The sequence below is a fragment of the Xiphophorus couchianus genome, chromosome 4 (assembly GCF_001444195.1).
Source record: "Xiphophorus couchianus chromosome 4, X_couchianus-1.0, whole genome shotgun sequence".
Taxonomy (NCBI): Eukaryota; Metazoa; Chordata; class Actinopteri; order Cyprinodontiformes; family Poeciliidae; genus Xiphophorus; species Xiphophorus couchianus.
The window spans coordinates 15,433,338-15,459,814 of NC_040231.1; the positions used below are offsets into that span (position 1 = coordinate 15,433,338).

Below are 26,477 nucleotides of genomic sequence, written 5' to 3' on the forward strand. Positions count from 1 at the left end.
AGCAAATCATCAGAGTGTGAGATCACTCTGGGGAGAAACTAAGACACTGGTGATGGATTTCCAAAGACTGCCACACCAGCACCGATGAATATCTGGGGAATGATCATTGAGAAAGTGTACTCACTTGAATATTAAACAGGACCAGAGCTGCAGCACTGATATATTTTACAGAAAGGTTCAGAGCAGACTTTACCTTGTGAGGAGAATGAGGAAACATTGTCTCTACCAGCTTAGCAAATCATGAGACTCAATGGTAATCTGGCTTTATGTTTGGTGTCCTTGTCTTGCTGGAACGTACGTCCCAGGTTCCAGTCTTTTTACAGGTCTTGTTCCAGATTTGTTAGATATTTAGATCCACCCATTTTCCCATCAGTTCTCAGAAGTTTCTCTGTCCTTACCAAAGAATAGCATCCCCACAGCAGGAAGCTGCCAAAATCATGTTTTGTGGTAGAATTGGTCTGTTTATTATTAGATTTTCACCTCATATAATGTTTTCCACGAGGACGAAAAAGTGGCATTTTGGTCTTGGTAAGAAGATTCTCCCACAACTCTGCATCTCTTTCAGATTTTTGCAGCTCCTAATTTTTATGATTAATACCGACCTTGTCCAGCTTGTCAGTAAAGATGGACAGCCCTGTCTTGAAGACTTATAGTTGTACGATATCCTTTTCAATTTCAGAAGACTGACTCAAAGATGTGCTACTTCCTCACAATTTTATCAATATTTCTTGGATATTTTTGGCAGACAAGTGGTTGAACTTGCTTTCATTTAGGGGTATCCAATTAAAGGGGGTGAATACAAATGCAAGGTACTGCATTTGAGTACTTTGAGAGAAGTCTAGTTTCTTTCATTTCTATCAGTGGCGCACACAGCAAGCATAAAACAGACGCTCATGGGCGTACCGACATTCACTCTCGTTTTAAGCACATAAACATAAATGCATAAACAAGCAGTGGGATAGCTGAAGGAAATCCTCAGTCACACCAAAACAGGAACACAGAGCAATTATACAAACCAATAACAGCCAAAAGCTTAAGAGAAACCCAAGCTTAGAAAAACATGTATTTTAGAATGCAGCCTATGAGCATCAAAGACAGACGAAAACATACAGTTCACAGCCATCAAAATACAATATGACACTTAAAGGAGAACCACATGAGGTAAAATGAGAGACATAGATCTTGTCTTACCAGGGGGACATTTTCATAAAATCTCTCTGAGAACTTGGAACGCTAACAAATAAAACACAGTGGCTATAACACATTAGATCTAAAAGAGGTGTTGAAAAATAAAGGAGTTGTGCAGATAGAGACAACTCTCAGCTTCTTTCATAGTTACACGTTACAGAATGCAGAAGCTGAAAGAGACGGAAATCTGGCAAATGCTCACAACCTCAGTAGTCCTGCTTATAAGTTGCTATTAGCAGGACTAACAGACTCCAAGCATTTTAGACACAATCCTGATTTTTCCTCATGAAAATGAATGATCTTGTACAATATGTTTTAAGAAGAAACCTTCACATTATTGTAATAAGAATGTGATTTGAAAGAAAAGCAGGTAATTTGGCAAGCCGCAAAAATTTAACATCTCAAAATAAGTTAAACTATACATTAAAGGTTCCTCATTCTAACTTTCTGCTAGTTTAGTGTAGAACTTATGAATCTCTTTTTCCTTTTTTGTGATTACTGTAAAATGTCTCAGCTTTGCTTTCCTCCCCAAAAGAAGCTGCCAAGTATTCGGGCTTTCTTTGTTAAACCCAGCCTCCCTGTTTCCCCAATAATCTCCGGGCGGTGGAAGGTGAAGAGCAGTGTGTCCTGCTGCAGCCTGAGGGTTCAGGGTGGATCTGGGACGGCAGATGATAATGAGCAGGGGGGATAAAGTAGAGTTATGGAGGTCTTATCACCCTGAGCCCCTGGGTCACGCAGTGCTGCTGGTGGTCAAAGACCCTTTAACTATTAAAAATGAAATAGAAATGTTCCTTAGAGTAACAAATTATATTTTTTTATTAGGGGAAAAAGTTATATTTACAGCTTTTGTGGAATACAAATACATCTGCAACTCTGTCAAACTGCCTTCTCAAACTAGCAAACCAAGGAAAGAAAGGCTTGACCTGAGGTTTCTTGAGGTCTGATTGATTTTAATCCTTGGTGCTGTCCCTGGATACTATACGCTGTGTGGGGGGTCAAACAGGCAGACAGGGCTGGGTGTCACTGGAAGGGGCGGGGCACCCAGACCTCACGCTGTGATTTGTTGAGGTGCATCAGACGGGAGTTGACCAGATTCTGAATAAATCACTTTAGTGGCACCAGTGACAAAACCGTGATAATATCCTTGAGATATCTGCAGGAACGTGTGTGTGTGGGGGTGTGTGTGTAATAAGACAGGACAGCTATCTCACAAAGATTCAGCAGGGACATAAATGAGAAAACTCAAATATTTGTGTTATATTTTATTTTCTTTAAAAATACTGTTTTAAATGGAATTATTTTTCTCTTTCAATTTATATTAACAATTATTCTTGTTGTAAAAATAAGCTTCAATATCTAAAAACTCACACCTGAAAAGAGTCTACAAGAAAGGTAGTGGAGCTAATATCGAAGTCAAATGTTAATGCTGATAGTGAATATGGATGTTTCTCAGGGAAGGACAGATTGACATGCACTGGAGTAACAACGGAAATAAAGCTGCAGAGGAAGTGAAGATTTAAACTCAAGGACAAACACTAAACACTGAAAACTAACTTATTTCACAGTTGGGTTTGTATGTTATTTAGTTCATTGAGGACTCTAGTTTCATTTTGTTAACATGATGAACAATAGTTTGTTGTTTCTGTAGAAATATTTGTTGGTTAAATAAACAGGAAGAGTCCAAAGCAGAGATCTGAATGAGTGTGGAAAGAGAAACAGGACTAGAGTTTGAGGAGTCAGACGTGAGGTTCACTCTTTTTCGTAACACATATTAGAAAATGTCAAAATGTGTGGTTTGTGAAGAGTGTTTGAAAATTACATGTTTAGAAAAAACTATAATTAAATTATTTTTTGATGTCTAAAGATGATTATTACCACACAATAAATTACGTCATAAAACACAATTTAATTTTGTTTAATCATTTAATTTTGTCCTGAGTTTTTTTATTATTATTATTTTCCATTTGCTGAAGCATTTGTGATTTATATCCTGAAAGGTGCTATATATATATATATATATATATATATATATATAAAACATTTGTTACTTACTTTAACTGCAGTAAAGGATTAAAAACACATTTTGAGTTTGCGCTGATGTTTCCTCTGTGTGCTTATTTTAGCTTTATTGTTATTGCTTCATATCCTAAAACATAAAGACAATGTCATACATGCCTCAAATTATCCCATCTCATTATTGGGGGGGACCATAAACAGGAAAATTTCTTAAGACCAATTTTTGGGGGAGTTGGCGAGTGTTACCCTGCAACCTCGGATGGCTGAGGGTAGTAGATGATCTTCCCTCAACGTGTGATGCTGCGATATGGAAAAGACGAGACACACACGTTGAGCTGCTTTTACCTTCAACAGGAAGATTTATTCTTCTTATGATGACCGTACTCCATATACAACACAACATATGCAATACTTCATATCAAATACTTCAGGTATCACTGTATAACTTCAACAAATAACCCTTCGATTCAGTACATTACAAATGACTGCAATATCCCTTTAAACCGAACAAGAATTATTTTTAACATGCTCCATCATGAATTTTATTGAATGACAAAATACTTTAGATAGCTTTTAATTATCCAAACCAATTAGTTTTGTTTTAACTCAAATATCTTGTCCCTTTTCCTCAGACCTTTTGTATTTTTAACTGTCAAAATAAAAATATATGGATTTGCTTTTAACTATTTTAATAGCTTTTACAATTTTTATTCTGCACAGCATATACTTTAATATTTAAGCAATGTAGCTTTTAACTGTATCCACTGTTTTAACAACATTACAGTATTTTATCTCTTACACAAAAAAACTACAAACTGCTCCGTTAATACTGTCTCTTCAACCATTTCCTCATTGAGTTTGACAACAACATTGTTTGTTATTGAAATAACCCATAAAGAAAAGACACCAGAAAAATGTCTTTTACCATTTCAAAAGTGAAAAATACAATAAGTTCAAAATGAACTCAATCTCTAGTCCTTCAATTGTTTCTCAGCTAGCTCAACACATGCACATAGTTCGCTAGCATTAGCATTAGTTAGCCTCCCGAAATACGTCCCGTTTTCTACACAATGTCCATCCAAAGCTGTACAAAGTGACCCACCAGTTGACTCTCGAGTCTATAACCTCTTAACTTTTAAAGGACACCACATTTATGCATCAACATACATTTTTACTGACCTGCGATATGGAAAAGACAAGACACACACGTTGAGCTCCTTTTACCTTCAACAGGAAGATTTATTCTTCTTCTTCTTCTTCTTCTTTTCCTTTTTTATGGCGGTTGGCAAACAACTTTTAGATGTGCATTACCGCCATCTACTGGAATGGAGTGTGGATCGGGACGCTAACTATATACACCCCCCTCAAAACAAAACAAAACAATAAAATAAAAAAAATAAATAAATAAAATAAAATAAAAATAATAATAATAATAATAATAAAAGATTTATCCTTCTGGTTGTGCTCAATCTTTTCTTGGTCACCAACGCGTCAGCGCCCCTAGCGGCCATGTGTAGAATTGCATGGACTAACTGAAATAACACTACAGAACTTATTACGATGAGAAATTAAAGATACAAAATGAAAAATTATGTTGGGGTGCCTATTTTCTTACTTCTTGGTTTTGTTTACTAACAACTTGTTTTTCACCCCTCTACACGAGGTTCCATTGAAATCTACCGTAAAACATTTTAGACCACATTCAAGCTGCAGAACCAAAAAGGACTAGTAATACACATCAAATGTGTTTTTCTAAGTAAGCAACCTGTTGAGAAGTAAAACTAAAATTCAAATGTTGCTTAGACATGAGTTTTGTTTAGTTTGACTGATTTAATCTCTACTCCACCTTTACAAAAATTTAAGGTTCTAAATAAAAAAGCTTTAATGTGTAACTCCTCTTAATAAAATTCCTCATAAACATTGATTTATTGTAATGGTTCCCAATATAAGTTATGGGCTATTTAAATCATAACTTGTTAAGTTGCTTTATTTTTAAGCCTTTTTTAGTTTTGTCATGTCCTGGGTGACTGAGAATAAATAAGTAGATAGAAATGAATATCTGGGAAGTATCATAATTTAAAGCACCAGGGTTTATATTGAAAAATATTCAGATTTTATTTTGTGGTTTTAAAGGCTCTACATTGTAGACAGTAAAAAATAAAGGCAGCTTTCTTTTTTTTCTATCTGTTCTCGGCTCCCAAACACAGAGCTGGGTCCACTTGCTCAGCCTCTCCCTCCCGTTTCAAACTCTTCTAACTAAAAGATAAAGAGTTAAATATGAATGAGATGTTTGCTACCTTTGAAAGCTTAAGTCTATGAAAGCAGTGTAGCAGTTTTGCTAATGAAGCAGCTTATCAAGATTCAGCCAAAGTAAGAAAATAACAAACTGCAGTCTGATTTTTATTGTTAATGTGTTTCTTCTTATTGAGCAGTGAATGTAAATAAAGGTTTACATGTCTTTTGTTTTAAGTATTTACTTACTGGAGGGTTTTATGTTTGTGCTGCAGAGCCACAGCTAACAGCTAGCTCCTCACGGCTCTGATTTGCCGTTTCTCAGCTGCTGTTGTCCTCCTACACTTTGGACTGAACCATTATTCTAATAATGGTAGGGGGGGGACCTAAAAATTTATTCTTTTTTTTTTTCTCTGAGATAAATGGCAGATTTATTTCGTTCTTTTTTTATTTTGCCTTCTCATGCTGATCTTGTTTAAATGCAAACGTTTCTTCAAAGATTTTTTGGGGGGGGCAAATTCTAGACTTTTCCAAGATTGGGGGGTCCGGAACCCGCTGCTCCCCCAGGATTTACACCTATGTTCCTATACACAGATTTTGAGATGAACGCAAATGTTTTCCTTTTTTTTGCATTTGTGTTTTATATTGCACAAGTTTGATTATTAAAGAAGAGCACCTCTAATTCATTTTAATGAATAACTTCATGTTTTTCACTATGTGGGAGCGGTATTCTGCTAAAATCAATTTAAAGTTCCCGTGGCTAATGCACAGTGCAGCAGACTGGAAAGATGAATTTGCATTGGCACAGTACAGGGACAGGCAGGTCGGTGTAACCTGCAGGAGTATCATGAGCCCAGCCAGGATGAGTCAATGAAGGATTGCCTTACCATTAGCATTCTCACTGCAGGCCAACCACAGACCCAGAAGCTGATGAAAAGATTGATTGGAGAAGGTTAAAATGCCATTTGATACTGCTGAGTTTGATTTAATGACCCACTTTTAGGATTAAAAGAAAATCAGCAGCGGTGGACCAGCAGGCAGACGAGGTGACAAGTTACAGAGCTTTTCTCGGCTAATCATTGTTATCCAACTTGTTGGGCCCTAACCCCTGAAACCGAAAAATAGTATATTTTTTGCAACAAATAACCGCCTGAATATCAGGGACAAACAGCAGACATCCATCAGCGTTTCAATAGCTAACAGAGCAAGAAAAACGGGGGAAAAAAATAAAACAGGAGCGGGCCTCCACCTCTCCCCTCATGTCAGTATGTATCCCATTATGGTTGTACTGTGCGGACAGAGGAGCTCTGCCTGCTCACCACAGCTTTATTTATTTTACTGTCTTTCATCTGCAAACCACCGCCAATCTGCATCAGAGGGAAATCCACTCTGTGTATCCCATAGGTGTCATTTAGGATTGATTCCCTGGAATTAGCAGATGTCAAAGTAGAACCATGTGGCTGTCGGTCTGTCTGTCCTCCCCAACACCTGTGATAAGACTGTTTGGATTCAGGGGAACCTCACATGAGAGCCTCTGGTGCCTCCACATTAATTTAGCATTATGGATTCATTCTCAGGGTTTACATATTCAGTGTCTGCTAAACATTAACATGGAACTGTGAAATCCAGTTTTATCTGATCGACCCTGCTTGATAGAATGCTGTTTAGCTAAAATATTCAGTTCAGAAAAATAAAGACAAAATGTTTAATAACAATGTTGCCAAGAATTTCTGACTCACTTGTGTAAGATCAATACCATTCTAAAGACTGTGTGTGTGAACAAAAATAGTACAACCTTTATTGATTTTAATACAAGAAAATGAGACATTTAATTAGAAGTATGCTTAGGCTGTGATCCAACAGATATTAGAAGTATATAATATCATAATATGCCACACATGGTTAATGTTATGTATCATTAGGCTGCAGGATCCATTTATTTAGAGAAGTGGGCAGTGTGAATGCTACATATCCTCTTAAAAATGTGCAATAATATGAGTATAGGAAATAGCAGGACCACCAGCGACTTCCTCTTTGCTGAATTTGTTTCTGACAGTGTTTGTATTTGCTCTGGACCCCACCACGCAAACACGGAGAAGTCATCAGAAGGTCTTTAAGTGGTTCTTGAATTTGGCAAAGATTAAGACCCCTAAGCTAAATTTAAATGGAACCGAGTGCTTTCGCACGTGAAATGTTGCACAAAACCGAAATCTCACATTTCTCTTAGTTTATGATGTTTCTTTGTCCCACATATATTGAATATCATGTAGAATTATGGATAAAAGCATCACAGAAAGTTATAAGCTTGATTTGTGAAAGTTTATTGTAAACATGTTCATAACATTTCATAGTTTCATTAAAGGCAAAGTCAGTGATATAAAAACAGAAGTCAAAAAATTGCAATACAGGAATGAGCAGCAAGAATGGCTGTAGAAGAAACTCTCATAAATAACGGTACACACATTTACAGAACCTTAAAAAGTAATAATACTTATTTGACATATTTCATGATTGGATTAGAGACAAACTTCAGTGTATTTTATTGGGATTTCTTGTGACACAGTACTGCATTATGGTAAAGTGGATGAAAATTATACATGGCTTGAATATATTTATTTTACAAATAAAACTGTGAACTATTGGTCTGCATTTGTATTTAGCTTTTCTGACTCAACACTGTGTAGGAACAGCGTTAGCTGGAGTTACAGCTGCCATACAGCTGGGAATATCTTCTTTAGCTTTGTTCCTCTGGAGACAGATTTTTAATCAATTCTTATTTGTAAAATAGCTTAAGTTCAACCAGACTGGATGGAGAGCAGCTGTGAACATTGATTTACGGGTCTTATAAAATGTTTTACAAGAAATGTTGTTCCAGGCCGGGGGTGTGCAACCCTAACAATTCAAAGAGCAATTTTTGCCCTTTGCCCAGCTAGATAAAACTTGTTTAGAGCAGCAAATGTTAAATAAAGTTTTGAAAATATTTTGATAAATATTTACTATGGAAAATCTGATGTTATTATTAAAGAACCACAATGCTATTTCTATTTTTAGACTTTAAAGCAAATTCAAACTTGAAAACTGTTTTTTCTATTGGATGTTATACAGCTATGTAAAATAATAGTTTCCTAGTCAATGACAAAAAGAATGTGACTTTTAGTTCCATTCTGTTGTAGAATTTCAATGCAATTATTCCATGAAAAAACTGGAAAAACTACTGAAACATGCATTTGTTAATATATGAGTATTTAGAAACATTAGTTACTAATCTTTTTTTTTTTTTGCTAAAGTTTTAAATAACCATTGTGGAAGGTCCAAAGAGCTACTTGCGGCTCTGGAGCCGCAGGTTGAGGACCCTTACTCTAGACTGGCCGAAGACACTAGCTGTGTTTACGGTTGTTGTCCTGCTGAAAGATAAACCTCCACTCCAGTCTCTACTTTAGCCTGTATTTATCTCCATTTACCTTTACTTTAACTCAGACCAGCTTCACAGTCCTAAGAAGAAAAGTGTCCCCTCAGCATGATGCTGCCACGACCATATTTCATGGGGTTGCGACATGTATTATTTTCCCTCCACACAGTCTTTTGCATGTTGGCCAAAACGATTGGTTTCGTTTTCTGTGTCCCCTCCATGGTTTATGGGATACTGTAAATGAAACCTCATTTGGCTTTGCTTTAACAGTTCAGCGTCACTCTTCCAGGGAGGCCAGGTGTGTGAAGTGCTTCAGCTGCAGTGTTCCTGTCAACAGATTTACTTGGATCTCTGCAGCTCCTTTAACTAACACCTTTAACTTTTCCAGGATTTCCAAACCTCTGAGGCCTTTGCAGAACAGCTGGATTAATTCAGAGATTCAATTACATACAGATTGAACATTTACTAATTAGGTGTTTCCTGATGTGCACTGGGTTTTTTAGGGGGCCAAAAAAATTAAAATGGGTTGAATACAAATGCACACCACAATATTAGATTTAAAAAAAATGATCTTCACATATGAAAATCATTTGTCATTTGCACAAATATGCGTTTTGTTTTGTTTTCACAATTTTGCTGCTTTAGACGGCATTATGCCTGTTTTTAGTTGAGGAAGTCGAAAAGACAGAAAGCAGGGTAGAGTTGCTCAGTCCAACACCAAACATCTGCCACCTGAGTGATTGCTGATCCAAACTGCCCATGGCGAAGGCTCAAACTGTGGCTTTTAAAAGAGTCGTTTCAGCCTAATACATGGCCCATTACCAAATGGCCATTCATCACATTAACCCCATGTCTAAAGAGCCGCCAGTGCGACAAAAAGTACAGTGCCATAGCGCTCTGTGTCTCCGTTCAGGACACACTGAGCAGAGAGTCCACTTTGCCATAACTGTGTTTACCTCAGAGATACACAAACGCAGCCTGCTGCCAGCTCTATTAACAACGCGAGTCTGGATCTCTGCTGATCTACAGGCATGAACTCATTAACTATGCAGTGTAAAAATGAGGATTTTCTGTTTGTACCACAGACTACCACACTGCACTTGGTACTAGATGGTCCAGGCAGTGCAAAAAATGCAACAATATGCTCGCTTAAAAAAAAAAAAAGACGTCTATATTTAAAGAAAAGAAAATGAGAAAACTAAACCTGTGCAGCAAACCTTTAATTAGCACAAAGTTGGAATTAAGGAACTTCAGGCCTGGCTGCGGTGAGCCTGATTTCTTAATAACATGGTGATAAACACAACAATCAATCAAGGCTCCTGACAGGACTTACAATTCAGGAGAGATTGGCCAAAATAAGAGTGGTTTCACTCTCTCATTGTGGCGGTGTGTATGCTGGTGTGTAAAAGGACACCGGCTGCAGTCTGCAGCGAAGCTACTCGCACCAAAGTGGTGATGGAAAGAGTAAAAAGCATCACTTTAATTTTACAGGACACAACAGCACCAAGTGAAGCCGCGTCTGGAAAACAACAGCTGTGCAATCCGTACTGTAAAGTCACTCAACCTTCAGCACAACAATGACGCTTAATGTTTGAAAAAGCAGAGGAAGGCACAGTAAACACAGGGATGTGCAGCCCTTTGGTGTTAGGTGTCACTTTTGATTTAGGTACATCATCATATATGACAGTGTAATTTACATTATATTATTCTATCATTCTAAGCATACAAACACCTCAAAATAAACTAATGTCCCAGTATTTAACATGCAAGAAAATAACGCTAACAATGTGTCGTTAAAACTGTTAGATTGGTTTGTGCACAAATTTCTTTGCATATTAACAATCAAGACCTAAACCTTTAATTTTAGTCAGTGAATTGATAACAATGACTGATTACAAACCTGACTGACATGCAGATTATAACCAAAAATTGAGAAAATACAGCTTTTCAAAAATGTACAGCTGATACACTTTAGCTTTTCATTTACATAGTATGTATTTTAAATATTATCAAAACCTAATTATAACAGAGAAATGGCTGAATTACTGTATACCTATGGAAGGTAGGATTATAAAAAATAATAATAACTGTACTGGTAAAAATCAAAGAACACATTCCTGTGTGTTGGATATGAACACTCGTGACTTTAGTTTTGGCAGTGTTAGGACAGTTTTAGGCCAACGCAGTTTGTGGAGGGAAACTGTCACCCTGAACATGCGAAGAAGAATGATGGTTTGCTTCGTACTTTGCTTTTATCCACAAGAAAGGTGTACATTTCTGAGAGTTGATGGAAAGATGGATGGAGATAAATGTGCAGTAAGAGGCCACCAAAGACTTTTGACTGGGATAGAGGTTCACTTTACAGCAGGACAACGAATCCAAACAGCATCACAAGAGCTCAAAGTCACACTTCAATCAAATTGAGAATTTGTGGCAAGATTTAAAAAGAGATAGTCACACAGGGCTCCATCCAATCTGACTGAGATTGTGCAGTTGTAATTTCAGAAAAAGGTAGTTTTGAGTTCTGAGTCAGAAGTCTGAATACAAATGCATCCCACTTTTCATAAATTTTATTTTATAAAAAGTTTACAAACCATCTGTAGTTTAAGTTGGAATGAGTCGTTTACAAAAGATAGAAAATGTTTATCGAGACAATTTTAACTGATCCCTGATTCAGAGAAACATATTAGAATGTGAACATTTCTAATAAAATCTCATAGAATGCATTAACTAATATTCAGATTCCATCAAAGTTTCTGAAAAGAGCTTGTTTGAAGCTGGGAAACAGAAGCACACCTACCCCTGCAGCGATTACATGCTCTGCCCCAAGCAGTCTTTGCTTTCCTCGACTACAATCCTCAGCTTTTTCTGCTGCTTTCTGTTGGAAGATCATTTGCTCAGCAGAGGTGATGTGAAACAAATAACGACTCTGAGAGGTAAATCACAGCAGCTCCTCTCTCTCACCTCGCCACTTTTAGCAGACCGTGGCTGATTTCCTTCCTTGCGTGACTCCGGAGTGTAAACACTCGGCAAGAGTGACTCATCACTATTTGTCACTTCCATGGCCTGATATAAACACGAGAAAGGGTCAGGGGTCATCTTGGGGTGGCGTGTGGGTGGCGGGGGTGCAGCACATCTCCCCGTGAGACATCTTCCATTCTCCGAAGAATTCACAGCTTCTTGTGGCCAAAGCCGCACGCCTGCCCACTCGAGCCTGGAGGAAGGAGAAAGAGAAACAGTTAGACACAGGCAGGGAGAAGGACAGGCGATTTAGGTGACAGATTACCTTCCCTACCACACGGCTCTTCAGCAAAATGGAAAGAATGCAGTAGAGATGAGCCTGTGTCTCTTCCTTTACTGACAGGCACAAGAAAAAGAGTGATAACTGGAGGCAAGATGGAGCGGATAAGGTTGGATCTGGCCGTGTAGAGTAAATGAACTTCATTCTGCTTCATCTACTGAGAAACTGATTAATAAGCCATGAAAGGATTGTTTACATGGGTTTGCCAACTTGTTCTGTGCACCAATTGGCACTAAGAGAGCACTGATCAGCACTTTGGCCTCTTTAACCCGACATTATTGCAGGGTAGTTAGGGTGGAAGGGAGGGATAGCCACTTCCTTTCAGGCCCCCAGTCTGAAGACGGGCCAAACGGAGTCCGGCATCAATCACTATGCACTCCGCAGCTTTCTCAATGCCATTGTTATAGAGCAGACCAACGGAAAGAGGCCGGTAGCAGGTGAAAATAAAAAAGCCCTCTGACAATTACAGGGTAAGATTTCTCTCCCAGCGTCGTTAGCGTTTACACAAGCCAGAGGGAGCAGAGCCTGTCCACTAACGCGCATACAAATATTTAGTCAACAACATTCTCCAACTGGCACTGACACATGAATACATGCGGCTACAGGCAGACATTACGGGCGCATATAACCGGCCGCTGACATACAAATGCGTGTGTGCACAGAAAAGTAGACAGATTTGCTCTAATGTCTGCTAATGGCACCATTACAGTAAGAACAAAATGAAGTGTTAGACCACAAATAAAGGTTATGGCATCACTCTGCTGATATGACTCAAATTCGGTGCTTTGCAAATGTATTCAAGCGCTCTGAACTTCCTATTTTGTCAGTTCAACAAATACTGATCAATTTGTGGAGAAGATTACAGCTGGATTACGTTCTAAACTAAGAAAATTAAAGATTGTGCTAAGCTATCTATCTATCTATCTATCTATCTATCTATCTATCTATCTATCTATCTATCTATCTATCTATCTATCTATCTATCTATCTATCTATCTATCTATCTATCTATCAAAGAATTGAATCAGATTCATTAGCTGTTAATAGCCTGTTGATCCTTCAGGAGTATTCTTAATGCATTTTGTGCTTTTATGAGTATTAAAGCAGGTAAGCAAATAATACAAATTTTATTATGTTGTAAAATTGAGGTGCCAGAAGTAAAATTACTTTTTTGTTGCATAGACGTTAAATATATCTGTAGTATCTGTAGATCTCTGTCACACGATGCCATACATGTGATGCTTCACTGGGACCCCCCTCCGCTCAGGAAATGCTTTCGGCCTTTTTCCCACCCCGGTGTTCCAATGTGGAGAGTCGGGCATTATATGACTGAATCCAGTTACCATCCCAGAACATTCCTGGCTGATTCCAACCACTGCTTTTGGCTACGAGTTCCCACAGACAACGAGGATATGCCCCAGTTTGAAACCGGCAGGGGCACTGACTATCAAGCTGTAAACTACCAAAGCTGTTTATGCCAGAACAGAGGAGTTTGAGCTCCACAATAGGCAATTATGCCCACCCATCCCCCCCTTCTCTTCTTCATTCAATTTGTGGTTTCTCTGTAGGTGGATTGGGTTGTGCGCAGATTAAAAATAGTCGGCTCATTCCAGACAAAAACTGTGAGGGACACTGAGCACACATTGCACCAATGATATCTCCCATTGTGGTGCGTTGTTTGGGAATTCTTAATTGCTTTTTCCGAAGCAGTGTGCCACAGGAAAATCCCCCTTCAGACGAGAGCAGAAAAGGGTTGGTGGGCTGCGTGTAAACACCATAGATGTTATGTAAACATGGACGTATAAACCCATGTTGCCCCATGTGCACCCATCAAACTACCATCAAGGGGGTATCAAAGGAGCTAACCTGCAGCAGAGCCAGTTGTGGCCTGCGAGTGCCCTCCCTGTCTCTTTTGTGTTCTCCGCTGTGGTTTCTGCTTCAGCTCTCATTATTGATGTCTCCCCAAGTTAGACAGGCCATGATGGACCAACTCTGGGAGGTGTGCGCGGGCCTGCAGGGTGGGGCCCCAAACAGGCTCCCACTCACCGAGAGGCCGAGGCGTTGCAAAGAGGCCAAGCCAGCAGAAAGAGAATTGAAGCTAAAAAAAAATAATAATAATAATAATAACTTGTAAAAAAAACAACATGTTTTTGTGTTAGCATTTGCCTCATTTTACAAAAATAAATTACACATCTATAAAGCTTTGCAACTAAGTTAGATGCATCACTATGTTGCATCTTAAAAGAAATACAAGTGTGGAATCATGAGGAATTGAGTTAACCTAAAACCCAAAGTCTGTGGTTCTTTAAATCATCATCTTGACAGTAAAATAAAGTTAATGAATGTTTTTTCCAGTTTTGAACTGAAGCAATCATTTGCGTTCACAGCCCTCATCCATTAGACAGATGTGAACACCCCCTCTCACTCTCCCACACACACACACACACACACGACAAGCAAAAAGGAACCTGAAAATTTACTCAAAATGATCTCAGGATTCTTAGAATTGGAAAAGAAAATCATGAAAAATCAGAAGGGATAATAGTAAAAGATGAACTACTATTCTGGAAAAAAGTCATGAAAGTCATGAAGCTGAAATAAATATATTTGTTTCTCTAAAAACTCATTAAATTAAAAATCACAGCCTTGTCAGATTTAAAAATGCTACATTGTGCTATTTTACCTTTCAATTCTAAATGAACATGTTTCTGAAATGTTTATTCTGTAATATTAATTTCTTTTTGGTACAGCTGTTTTTTCTTCTTCTTCTTCTTTTTAATCCGAAGAGCTTGAGTTGAGTTTAAACAGGTATAAGCAATGAAACATTATGAAACATTTTCTGTGCAACCGTAAACCACATCTGGACGGTTGGGAGTTTGTAAAAACTCTGGACCTGCCAAACCCTTCCCTCTGCGGCCTTCATGTTCATTTATGTTGTGGTGTGCACGGAACCTAACATATAAAAGTGACTAAAAATGCCACGGTCATCCGGTTAATCAACTTTATTTCATTAATATTTGGTACAAACAAGTGAGAGCATAAATAGGACATTAAATATTTATTTTTAAAAATATGGCACACTGGGGCTCATTCGTGAAATGTTCTTGATCAGGATGTTTGGAGTTCTCATAATAACATTTGTGGAAAAATACCCACACTTTGGTTGAAATCGTACAAGTGTTAAATTTAGAAAAAAAAAAACAAACAAACAAAAAAAAAAAACATAAAAATAGCCTGATACAGGTTAAAAGCAACAAAGCAACAGAGCTTTTCAGGGAAGTTTTCACCCCAAGTCAAACTGGCTTGATTTCAGCTTTGAAATTAGAAATCTTTATTAACAACTTTAATGTGTCAATGTTATTTTTCGTAGGTCCAATTTCTAGATATCACACATATTTTCCATGAGTCCTGCTTGCCCAGGTGAAGTTGCTGTAACAACTAATTGCAGCTGTAGAGGTTTGCAGAATTAAGCCAGAAATAAACCAATGCCAACCATCAAATGTAACTATTCTTTTGTCTCAATTGTGTTTGTTTTGGTTTACTATATTTTGCTTATTTATTTTTGATTTCTTGCTGTTAATTAACTTTTATACAAGTTGGGGTTTTCTTTTTATTTATTCATTCACATATTTACTTATTTCATCCTTTTTGTTTGTTTTTATTAGTGTCTTGTTGCCATTAACAAAGTTGACTTTGAAACTTGCATTGTAGTTTGTTAACTAGGCCTTTCTGTACATCATTTATTATTCCCCACAATTTACCGTGTTTAGCTCATTATTTCTCCCTTTCTCTCATTGTTGTTTGACTTCCATCGCCCTTTGATTTTATCTTGCGTTGCGCTCGTTCGGAATGGAAAGTGATATGAATAAAGACAGATTGACTGAGATTATTTTCTTCCTTCAGAAGGACGAATAATTGCACCTTATTTCATTCTTCCTCATATCACTGTGCAGAAAATAAACTGTTGTCGTCATAAAACTGTCAGTTAGTTGAATGTGTGAGTTAAATTGCTCCGCTTCTTTTAATTTTAAAAGACTTTATTGACTCGATGGTTTAATGTAGCGTCAGATCGAAATGAGTTTTTAAGTCTTTCCTATGAATAAATTCAGCATATAAAACAACTTTATATTAGATTCTCTATTCTCTCTTTTTTTAGATGAAATTAACGAATTTGTTGAACGCAATACCCGCAGCATGATATGCGCATCATCCGTGGCACATTTTTGACTTAAAAATCACCAAATGCAAAAGAAACAGGCTCCAATGTGTCCATCTCGAATGACCTAAAATACCCTGATGAGGGGTTTTTTTTGTTTGTTTGTTTGTTTGTTTTTTGGACATTTATTTCAAATTATGACCCCGGATTCCACATATATCCTTATTGTTTGAACAGTTTGTCATCTGAAAATGAACACAAATCAAAGGGAACATAAAGACTAAGTCTCTGCGCCGCGACGTACAACGAAGCACAATTCAAATATCGGTTTTGGACGCGCAAAAACCCATTGAGCGCATTTGCGCCGCGGCTGATTGCTGGCGGCGCCCATCAAACCCGCTTCGCATTGACGCAGCGACCCAATGCGCGCAATCAGCGGTCTGCGCGCAGCCCAGTCCCTTCCCGATCACATAAACAGCACTTCAACGAAAATATACACGGCCACCTACTGCGCACAGGGAAAGTGATGGGGTGGGGGGGGGGGGGGGGGGGGGGGGGACCCGCGTCGGCTTTACACTGTTTTCAATTAAAGTGACAATGCTGAGTGAGCTGCAGACGACCCCCAGGAGGCAAAGGAACACAAAAAAAAAAAACAATTTATATCGCAATTAATCCATAAATACATTTAATTCGATTGAATAGTTCAACTGTCATTAATAAATATGTGGCATTAAGACTCAGATGCATTGATTAAACCAATTAGTTTCTTTTTAATTTGTGAGTTGTGCGTAATACAAACTGTGTGCCGGCTCTGTCTCTGTTATTCGCCATATTATATAACTTAATCATTTATTGCCGCCAATCATGGCCAGAAAATTATAGAGATAAAAGACAAAACAGAAAATGCAGCAGACTTCAAATCAATTGCAGGCCCGCTGATGCAAATGAAGAGTCTCTTTAACATATCGTTTAAAATATGTTGGCATTTGAGTCTTTTAGTTGCATTTAATTACATTACTAACCGTTTCGAGCATATATTTTTAGAAAATATGCTCAGTATAGTAATTGAGTTAACATCACGCGCATTTCCTCTTGAGGCTTTGGGGGCATTTGGGTGATAAACCTCCGTACGCTGACCTCAGAAACAGAGATTTCTCCCAAAACTTGACTCAAGTTCAGTTCGGATGGACTCAGGCCCAGTTGATGGATTTTTCTGGAGCGCTGTCCTCCAAACAAAGTCTGTGCGGCCCCTCGGTGACCCTCTGCCGCCCTCTTTCACCACCCAGGAGACAAACTGTTGAAACTATTACTCAGAGGTGATGCTCTGTGGATGAAAAATTCAATTTATGCTTAACACTTAAAATGCGAAGGCGGGTTTCGATGTGCCAATGTTTCAGTTCTGTCCTGCTGACCACTGCTACTATTGGATATGTGATTCACGGGCTACTGCAGGTGTCATTTCTGAGTTTATCTAGATAAATACATTTAAAAAATAAATAAATAATAAAAAAAAAAACTAAGGATGGCCAGGTAGGCCCAGATGGCTCTTAATGTTTCCATACATCACAAAGGTCACCTACAGATGCGCCTATAGAAGGTTTTGTAAAGGTTTCACTAATAGAGCTGACACAAACACGACCCTGTGTGATAATACGAGTTTTATTCAGGTAGGTTGCACTTGCTTATTAGCTTGAAATTTAATCTGAAAAGAATTTTTTGTATGTTTTTTTTTCAAACAACCACAGTCAGTAAATTCATGTTTTCAAGCATCTGCTGATTTCATTAGTTAGAACCTGTGTTTTAGTCCCTATGAAATGATTAAAAATACTGTACGTCTCCTAGCTTTTGAATGAAATAGAAGAAGCAACTCCTCAAAGACTTTCCTTTGCTCACTTAATTTCATGTGTTTAGTGTTTGATACTTGGGGCCCACGGTGGCAAATTTATGGAGGTGGTCATTGTCCCCCTGGATCCCTTGAACTCGCCACTGATCATGTATTTGTGTCTCGTTTTGTTCTGAACAGGCGCTAGAAAAGTTTGTGTTTTTTTTTTTTTAAATAAAACACCATTAAAGACTGAAGTAATTCATAAGACAATGACGATGTTCCAATTATAAGGAGCAGTCGTAAGACATGTATAAGTTAATGTAACATGCATTTTTGCGCTTGACATCTAGACTGTGTTTAATGTTTCAGAGTGTTGTACCTGAACTGAAGTGACTGAACATTCCTGAGGGTGCAGCGCTGTCAAATATTTCATGTTGGGACGTCATGGAAAAGTGCAGGACTTTGTCTGTGACGGAGCAACAGGGAAGCTCTGATCTCGGCTCCCAAGCCTCTGCATAAAGTAATGAACAAACTAATCTTTTTTACCACTTTCTCATGGCAGCGTTTTCCTTTGTGGCTCAAACTGTTGAACATGTTGGTAGAAGGTAGAGTGACATTAATGAATGGCCTCTCCTGAACGCGCAGCTGAAACGTGGAAAAAGGAGAAGGCCACTTTGATCGCCGAATCATTGTCCAACACTGATGGATACACATTTTTATGTTACAGAAACTGACAGAGCCGGCCTGATGCACAAGCAGACTTTGCGGCTGCTGAAGGCCACTGCTGGCCTGGGAGCCAGGAGGAAACCTTTTCTATAAATTAATGAGCTTTTAGGTTTATGAAATGTTTTGAAAGATAAGTCAAGGTGGCTGCATTTGTTTATATTATCGTTTGTTTGTTTATTTATCATTCCCTTGTACATTTTTATTATAGTATAGTGTTACATTTACAGCATATAACATAAACCTTTTTCAAAGCTGCTGAAGTGACTGAAACTTAAACAGACTATAAAGCCCGAGCCTTTTCAGTGTCATTCTGAAATCTAAATAATTCCTAGCTTAATTTAACATATATTTACATTATGAAATTATCTTATGAGAAATTGGTGCTGATTTTATTTTTTTTAAACAAGAGTAAATATACGAGATAAATTTTTCTTTAACATTTGCTCGCTGCCTACTGGATCTGGGATATTGCTAATTGATCTGCAAGTCAGAGAAACGTATTGGATTTTGCTGTCTGCAGAAATGTGGTGAACATAACTGCCTTTAAATCTCTGAATCCTTTAAACGGTCTAGTCATGTTACCCAACATCTGCTGTTCTCATGTTTAAATTCATTTTTTTAATCTGATCTTTTTTTAAATCATACTATAATGATTTTCCTCTAAATTAACCATGATGCTGATTAGACTTTAAGGAAATGATCACATAGTTTTTACTTTTGTTTGACTTTGACATTAGCGTAACTTTAGAAGTTATAACACAATCCACCTAAACACATTACCAGACAAACAGTGTTGCTTAATTTTGCTATTTAATTAAAGAGCAATGAAAAAGCAAAAGACGGTCCTGTATAGAACAATTTGAGAAATACTGAACATAAAAATGAACACTTTATTCCAAATGGCATTCAGTTATAAATGAGAAGTGATTGTGTGCTTATCGAGTTAGAAACAATCAGGACTTTGTGTGAATTGAATCCATTCATTCATGCTCTTTACTCGGTTGTAAAAAAGCTGTGGGACGTAAAATTCAAAAATGATGAACCAAAGTTGTGCTGTGAAGTGGGCCCCCCTCATATGAAATCCCGAATTAAGGCCTTGGTCCTCCTTGAGCCGTCTCTGGAAACTGGCCTGAGACGCATGAACAAAAAACTAAAAAAATAAAATAAAATAAAAATAAAAAATCTAAATATGCCTTCTCCTTTTGGAGTAATATGACATGAGGCGACTGAGCGTGAGAGAGAGGAAAAGCCTTAATGGAATGAAGTCATCAGCGGTAATTAAATGCAGTGGGCAGAGGGGAGCACGGGAGCGCGCCTGCCTGTCCCTGGTGCGCGCTGGGTGGTCCGCTTCACTGTTGAATATGCGGCTCTCAGTGCAAGCGAGCGGCCGAGCAGAGTCGAATCAGTGACGCATATGGGCATTTATGTTCGACTTTAACTCTTCTATATGTCTGAAACAAAGGGCGACATCTAATTTCCAACATATTTACCTTTTTTATTGTGAAATATGTGCATGTGAAGCAGCCATACACATATTAACTGAGAGATCATTTAAAATCGTCATGTAAATCTGTTACCTACATATTTACACGAAGGCGCTCTATCCAGGTGTTCTCTGATTTTACGCAGAGGCCAGATGTTTACATTTTTTTTTTGAAGCTTCAAAACAGCCAAGTATGATTTTCACGCAGAATGAGAACCAATAAATAAAACAATGGAAAGGTTAACTTAACCCGCGGGTTTCGAAGAAACTGAAGGCTGCAGCCATCTGAGATCTCCTGGGAACAATAAGGAACTTACTGTCAACAGTTTTAGGCTATATGGACTGATCTCACTCCCAGGGTGAAACAGGCTAAAGCCACAGGTCAGCGTAAAAATAACAAAACAACAACAACAACAAAAACATGCACACGCAAACTTGTGCGCAGCGTCCTCTGATTGATCTGTAGCCCAGTCATAATTTCTAGAGCTGCATGCATGTTTTAAACTCAATCTTAGTCTTTCCATCTACTCCATCTCCCACACAGCGAGCGCAGAGTTGCTCCTAACGCGCCGCGTCTTTAAAGCGGCCACAGATCTCGTTGTGAGTCTGGTGAATCCTTACCTCGGATCCCGGATCGCGCCGTGATTTCTCTCCCCTGCAGGAGTCGATCTCAAGTCCTCCGTCCGAGTTTGTGCGCTCCCAGCTCGGCTGAGTCTCCACCTCACTCCTCCCGCGTCCCTGCGTAAATATTATGACTGTATTGCACAAACAATATACATTTGTAAAAGAAGAGAGAGGGGGAGAAAAAAGTCCAACATGTAGCCTGCCGTAAGGACGACGCGCGTTTTTTTCTTGCCATATCTCATTAGTTTGTGTGGTATTAGCAGATCTAACCAGGCTTTTGCCTGATTTTCTTATTTAAAGAAGGTCCGGGAAAATGTTTACATTTTGTTGTATAAACATCCTGCCCATGTCCCTGACTATCTTTCACAGAGATCCGGAGGCAGATTTTGAATGTGAGGAGCGCGTTGTCTAGTAGATATAGTTTTATACTTTTTATGTTGTTTTTTTTTTTTTAAGTGTTTAATGTGAGTCATATCCTTCCTGCTGCAGCTTCAACGAGGCTCATTGACTCACTCGCACATTTAAAAGGAGACATACTGTAGAGATTGGATCATTTCAAATGAAAATTTTTATTATTTTTGTTTAATTAAAAATATATATATTCATGCATAAAAACAAACATAACCTCAAATTGGAACACAGTGTGACACAGATCCGCAGCTGAAGACAGATGCATATAGTTATTTTTATGATCCAGGGGTGGAATGAATAAATTAATTTGCTCGAGATAACATATAAAATCCATATCTGTTAGATATAAAATCATTCTACTAAAAAAAAAAGTGAGCGCATGCACGCAGATGTGCATGTTTGCAGCCCACCACTGGAGTAGGAGGGGACTGGGCGGGCCCCCAGCGTTAGGATGACAAGGCGTACAGCTTCCAATGCGCCGATGGCAACAGATAAGTAAAAAGTGAGCTCCGCGGACGCACGACAACACAGCAACTGAAGTGGAAAGCGGCTCCTGTTCTGCTCCGCGCTCTATTTCGGACGTTACCTTAAAAAAAAAACAAAAAAAACAAAAACGGCTTCAGACAGGACAGAATTTAAACCAACGAAGGAGAGTCTAAAAGACAGTCGTCCGCTTTTGGGTTTGGGGTCTTTTCCCACCCCTCCTCTTTATGCCAGGGAAGTGTTGTCAAACTTTCTAACCGTAAGTGGAGAATTTTTTTTTTTTCTTTGTCTTTGCCACCTCGAAGACTGAATCCAGGCAAACTAATGACGGCAGAGGTCCAGCAGCCCCCAGCGCAGCCTCCTGCCCAGAACAGCCCGATGTCCGCGCCGGAGAAGCCGCATGGACAGACGGTGGTGATGGAAACCGCGTCCTCTACCACGAAAACCAAGAAGACGAACGCAGGGATCCGGCGACCAGAGAAGCCCCCTTACTCGTACATAGCCTTGATAGTCATGGCCATCCAGAGCTCCCCAACCAAGCGGCTGACGCTCAGTGAGATCTACCAGTTCCTACAGAGCCGCTTCCCGTTCTTCCGGGGCTCGTATCAGGGATGGAAGAACTCCGTGCGTCACAACTTGTCTCTGAACGAGTGCTTCATTAAGCTGCCCAAGGGCCTGGGCCGACCGGGGAAGGGCCACTATTGGACTATCGACCCGGCCAGCGAATTCATGTTCGAGGAGGGCTCCTTCAGAAGAAGACCCAGAGGCTTCAGGCGCAAATGCCAGGCGCTGAAGCCCATGTACAGCATGATGAACGGCCTGGGATTCAACCACATTCCCGAGGCGTACAACTACCAGGGGAGCGGCGGGGGCCTGTCTTGTCCGCCCAACAGCCTGTCTCTGGACAGCGGGATCGGGATGATGAATGGACACTTGGCAGGTAACATGGATGGGATGGGTCTGTCCGGCCACTCCATGTCTCACTTGTCGAGCAACAGTGGACATTCCTACATGGGAAGTTGCACGGCGTCCACTGGGAGCGATTACCCCCACCACGACAATTCCGCCTCCCCGTTGCTGACCGGCGGGGGAGTCATGGAGCCTCACCCCGTCTACTCGAGCTCGGCTTCGGCGTGGGCCTCGGCCCCGCCAGCGTCGCTCAACAACGGGGCTTCGTACATCAAGCAGCAGCCGCTGTCTCCGTGCAACCCGGGGGCGAACAGCCTGCAGCCGAGCTTGCCCACACACTCACTGGACCAGTCGTACCTGCACCAGAACGGACACAGCAGCACAGACTTACAAGGTATACTTAAAGCTTACGATGTCACAAAACTGTTCAATATTCCGCGATGCTGCTGCTGTGAAAATTAACACACACACACACAAAAAAAAAAAAAAAAAAAAGACCACACTCCTAAACGAGAAGCACCAAATTTAATTCACACGAAAGAAGTAGATTTTTTTATAGGCTGCATGAAAAACGGACACATAGGTTACTGTGCCAAATAAGCGCAGTGCAAACAACACCGTCTTAATTCTGCTGCCTTATTACGGAATATCCTAAATTAATGCCACCAGGGGAAATTACCACCTATTTTATCCTTCTGAAATTAACGTGCAAATATCAGTTTCCCTTTGAATAAAACTTGAATGAGAACGAGACGTTAACTTTCTTTTATGGAAAGGATAAAGACAAATAAGGCGTGGGGATGGCAGAGAAGCGTGCCAATCTCGGCGCTAGAAAAGCAAGCGCGGTAAGGTCCAGCCTGCCTGGCCCCGAGGGCCCCGAGGGCCCCGGTCCTCCGGGACTGGCGTGCAAAAGGGCCGCTGTCAATTAACCCTTTTTAGCCCGCCTCTACTTTCGATGATCTTGATTCTGCCTCTTTAATGGACTTCGGCTTTGTGAGAAAGAGAAAAACAAAACAAAACAAAAAAACAACAACGTGTTCAACTTACCGTTAAAATTATGCAAACAAAAGTGTAATTTGGAAAATTTTAAATTAAACCTGAAAGAATGTGTTTTTGTGTAACTGTTTAGAAGAGCCAGGATTATATTTTCAGTTTACATATTCTATGCCAGTATAATAATTTTTTTATTGCTCTTGTATTTATAAATAAATCTACAATTTTTTCAATGAACTTATGGCATCTTCAAAATTAAATTTCCCAGAATTTATACACATATGATTTTTTTTTTCTTTTAATATTCCCCATCCTCTCTCCGCAGGTATTCCTCGGTACCATTCCCAGTCGCCCAGCATGTGCGACCGGAAGGAGTTCGTGTTCTCCTTCAACGCCATGACCTCCTCCGCCATGCACTCACCGGGAAACAGCTCCTACTACCACCACCAGCAGGTCTCCTACCAGGACATCAAGCCGTGCGTGATGTGAACCCCGCCGGGACACGCTGCACACCGCATGGACGGTGTGGGAATGTGTGTGTGTGGGTGCGTGTGTGTGTGTGAGTCACTCGGACTGGAGCCATGCAGACAGCAGCACGGGAACAGAGAATTAAAACAACAACAAAAATCACCACTGAGAGACTTTTGTGCTGAGGAGAGAGAGCTCCTTGCTTCCTGTAGACCGGAGTAATTCCCTGTGTTGTTGGACACCAGACGACTGAAGCCACACAATAATAAAATAATAATAATAATATATAATAAAACAAACAATTCCATACCTTCAAAGTGGCATAACAAAGAGAGAGAGAGAGAGAGAGAGAGAAACGTGCAGTTTGGTACTAAGTCCTGCGGAGCGGATGACCTCTCACTTCTCACATGTTTAATCATTTTTTGTAAAATATGCACACCTTCGTTTTTTTTTTCCGTTTAAAGTTTTTTTTTATTATTATTTTTTATTTCTAATTTTCATGTTGTTGACAGATTAGCTGGAACAAAAATACCCGGCGTTGATTTCTGAATAAATAATTATGGACATTGCATAGGCCTATATACTGTACGTCCATACTGTATACTGTGTAAAAAAAAAAAAAAAAAAAAAAATTGGCACTTTTTGAATCGCCTATAAGCGCAACTTTTTATTTATTCTCCAGGCCTGTATTTTCAGTTTCCGGCGAACTGGCCAAGGAGTTCCGTGCTTTATTGGCAATATTTGTCAAGATGCGTGTTATTTGTTTTTTTTTTTTTTTTTTTAAATGAAAATAAGGATATATTGTAAGCACTGTCTCGTTTGTCAAATTTATGTGGACTATTACTTCTATCACTTAGTGTAGATATCAGGAAAAACAGCGAGGGTTCATCCTGTGTGAGCTGATGTTTTATCTTTTTTTTTTTTTTTTTATTAAAATAAAACCACCCGAATTCCGGGGCTGTTTGACCTTCTAAGTCCATAAAACGGGAGTTTATCTTGCATTTTAGAGGAATGTTGTGAAGAAATATGTAAAGAAAAAACGGCAACCATTGGGAACCAACGTGCGTTTCGCTCAACAATAATTCAGATCCCTTCTTCCTAAAATTAGGATTTATTTTTTTAAAAGAAATTTGGAGAGGGGAAAAAAAATCACTACGTTAATTCATTCAATTTGAAAAATGATCGATTCCAAAGGAAAAAATTAATAAATCAAATAAACTTTGATTCACAAAGTCAGGTGTTTGCGCTGGCTGGTATTCAACATTTTTTGTTGTAAATAAGAAACAAAAGATATCTCACTCCAGCGTAAATTTCAGATATATTACTCAAAAATAGTCATAATTTAAAGTAAAATAACATAAAACTAGAAAAAGAATCTCAATCTGCATCAAAAATGCTAATGAATTGTTTCTGCTACAGCCTTACTCATTCAGGGCTACATAAAAAATACATATATAGGCTATATATAGTTGTGCAGTGGAAAAAAACTACATAATGACGAATAACCTAACATTAACTCATTATTACACGAAACAACACGACACAATTAATGTAAACGTAAATAATGAATATGTGTAGACCAGCGTGTTCTAGACCCAAATCAAAACATAACTCAGCATGGTGAACATTTATTAAGATTTTCTATGGGCAACATTTTTGGTTGCGGCTCTCGTTTCTTTAGTGTCATCCTTTGAATTAACCCCCGGAAAGACGCTAAAATATATTTTGGTTCTAGTCTGAAGCCAAATGCAACGCCACCTGCTCCGACTCGCAAATCTTATAATCCGGAACACACAGGATCGTTTTGCTCGTCTTAGTCTGTAGGATCTGTTGGTGCTGGAGTCCAGGCGCGCATCCTCACAGAGAGCAACGCACTTCCATTTAGTTGCTCTGATATCTCGCATGACCACTGACTGAACCCCGGTGAAATACCACGCTGCGCGGCCTGAGCAGGGGCAACGGCACTTTAACTAACTGATGGCATTTGCTGAGGTTCACGACTCTGTTGGGGCTCAGGAGAGAGAGAGAGAGAGAGAGAGAGAGACAGAGAGAGAGACAGAGAGAGAGAGAGAGAGAGAGACAGAGAGAGAGGGACGGGCAGCTGTTCCCAGGCCAGGCCTGGTTGACAGCTCCATAAAAAGCCCGAGCCCCGCTCCGTGCAGACAGATGCACCGCGGGCTGGTGTCTCAGAGGAGCCGGGCTTTAGAGCTAACAGAGCTGACACCAAAGCGGTCATTTGTCAGGTAACATTGA

The 26,477-nt window shown here is 39.3% G+C and overlaps 1 protein-coding gene and 1 long non-coding RNA gene across 2 annotated transcripts; one reads left to right on the forward strand and one right to left on the reverse strand.

Moving 5' to 3' along the window:
- Positions 1–7,741: 7,741 nt before the first annotated feature.
- Positions 7,742–21,303, reverse strand: LOC114142507 (uncharacterized). The gene is made up of 2 exons (XR_003595039.1): positions 20,958–21,303; positions 7,742–12,059 (listed from the first exon to the last, which is right to left on the reverse strand). It is a non-coding gene; the product is annotated as an uncharacterized LOC114142507 (long non-coding RNA).
- Positions 21,304–21,695: 392 nt separating this feature from the next.
- foxf1 (forkhead box F1) lies at positions 21,696–24,994 on the forward strand. Its single transcript, XM_028015177.1, has 2 exons — positions 21,696–23,157; positions 24,082–24,994. The coding sequence occupies exons 1-2, from the start codon at positions 22,179–22,181 to the stop codon at positions 24,243–24,245; spliced, it is 1,143 nt and encodes a 380-aa protein (XP_027870978.1). The 5' UTR covers positions 21,696–22,178; the 3' UTR covers positions 24,246–24,994.
- Positions 24,995–26,477: the final 1,483 nt, after the last annotated feature.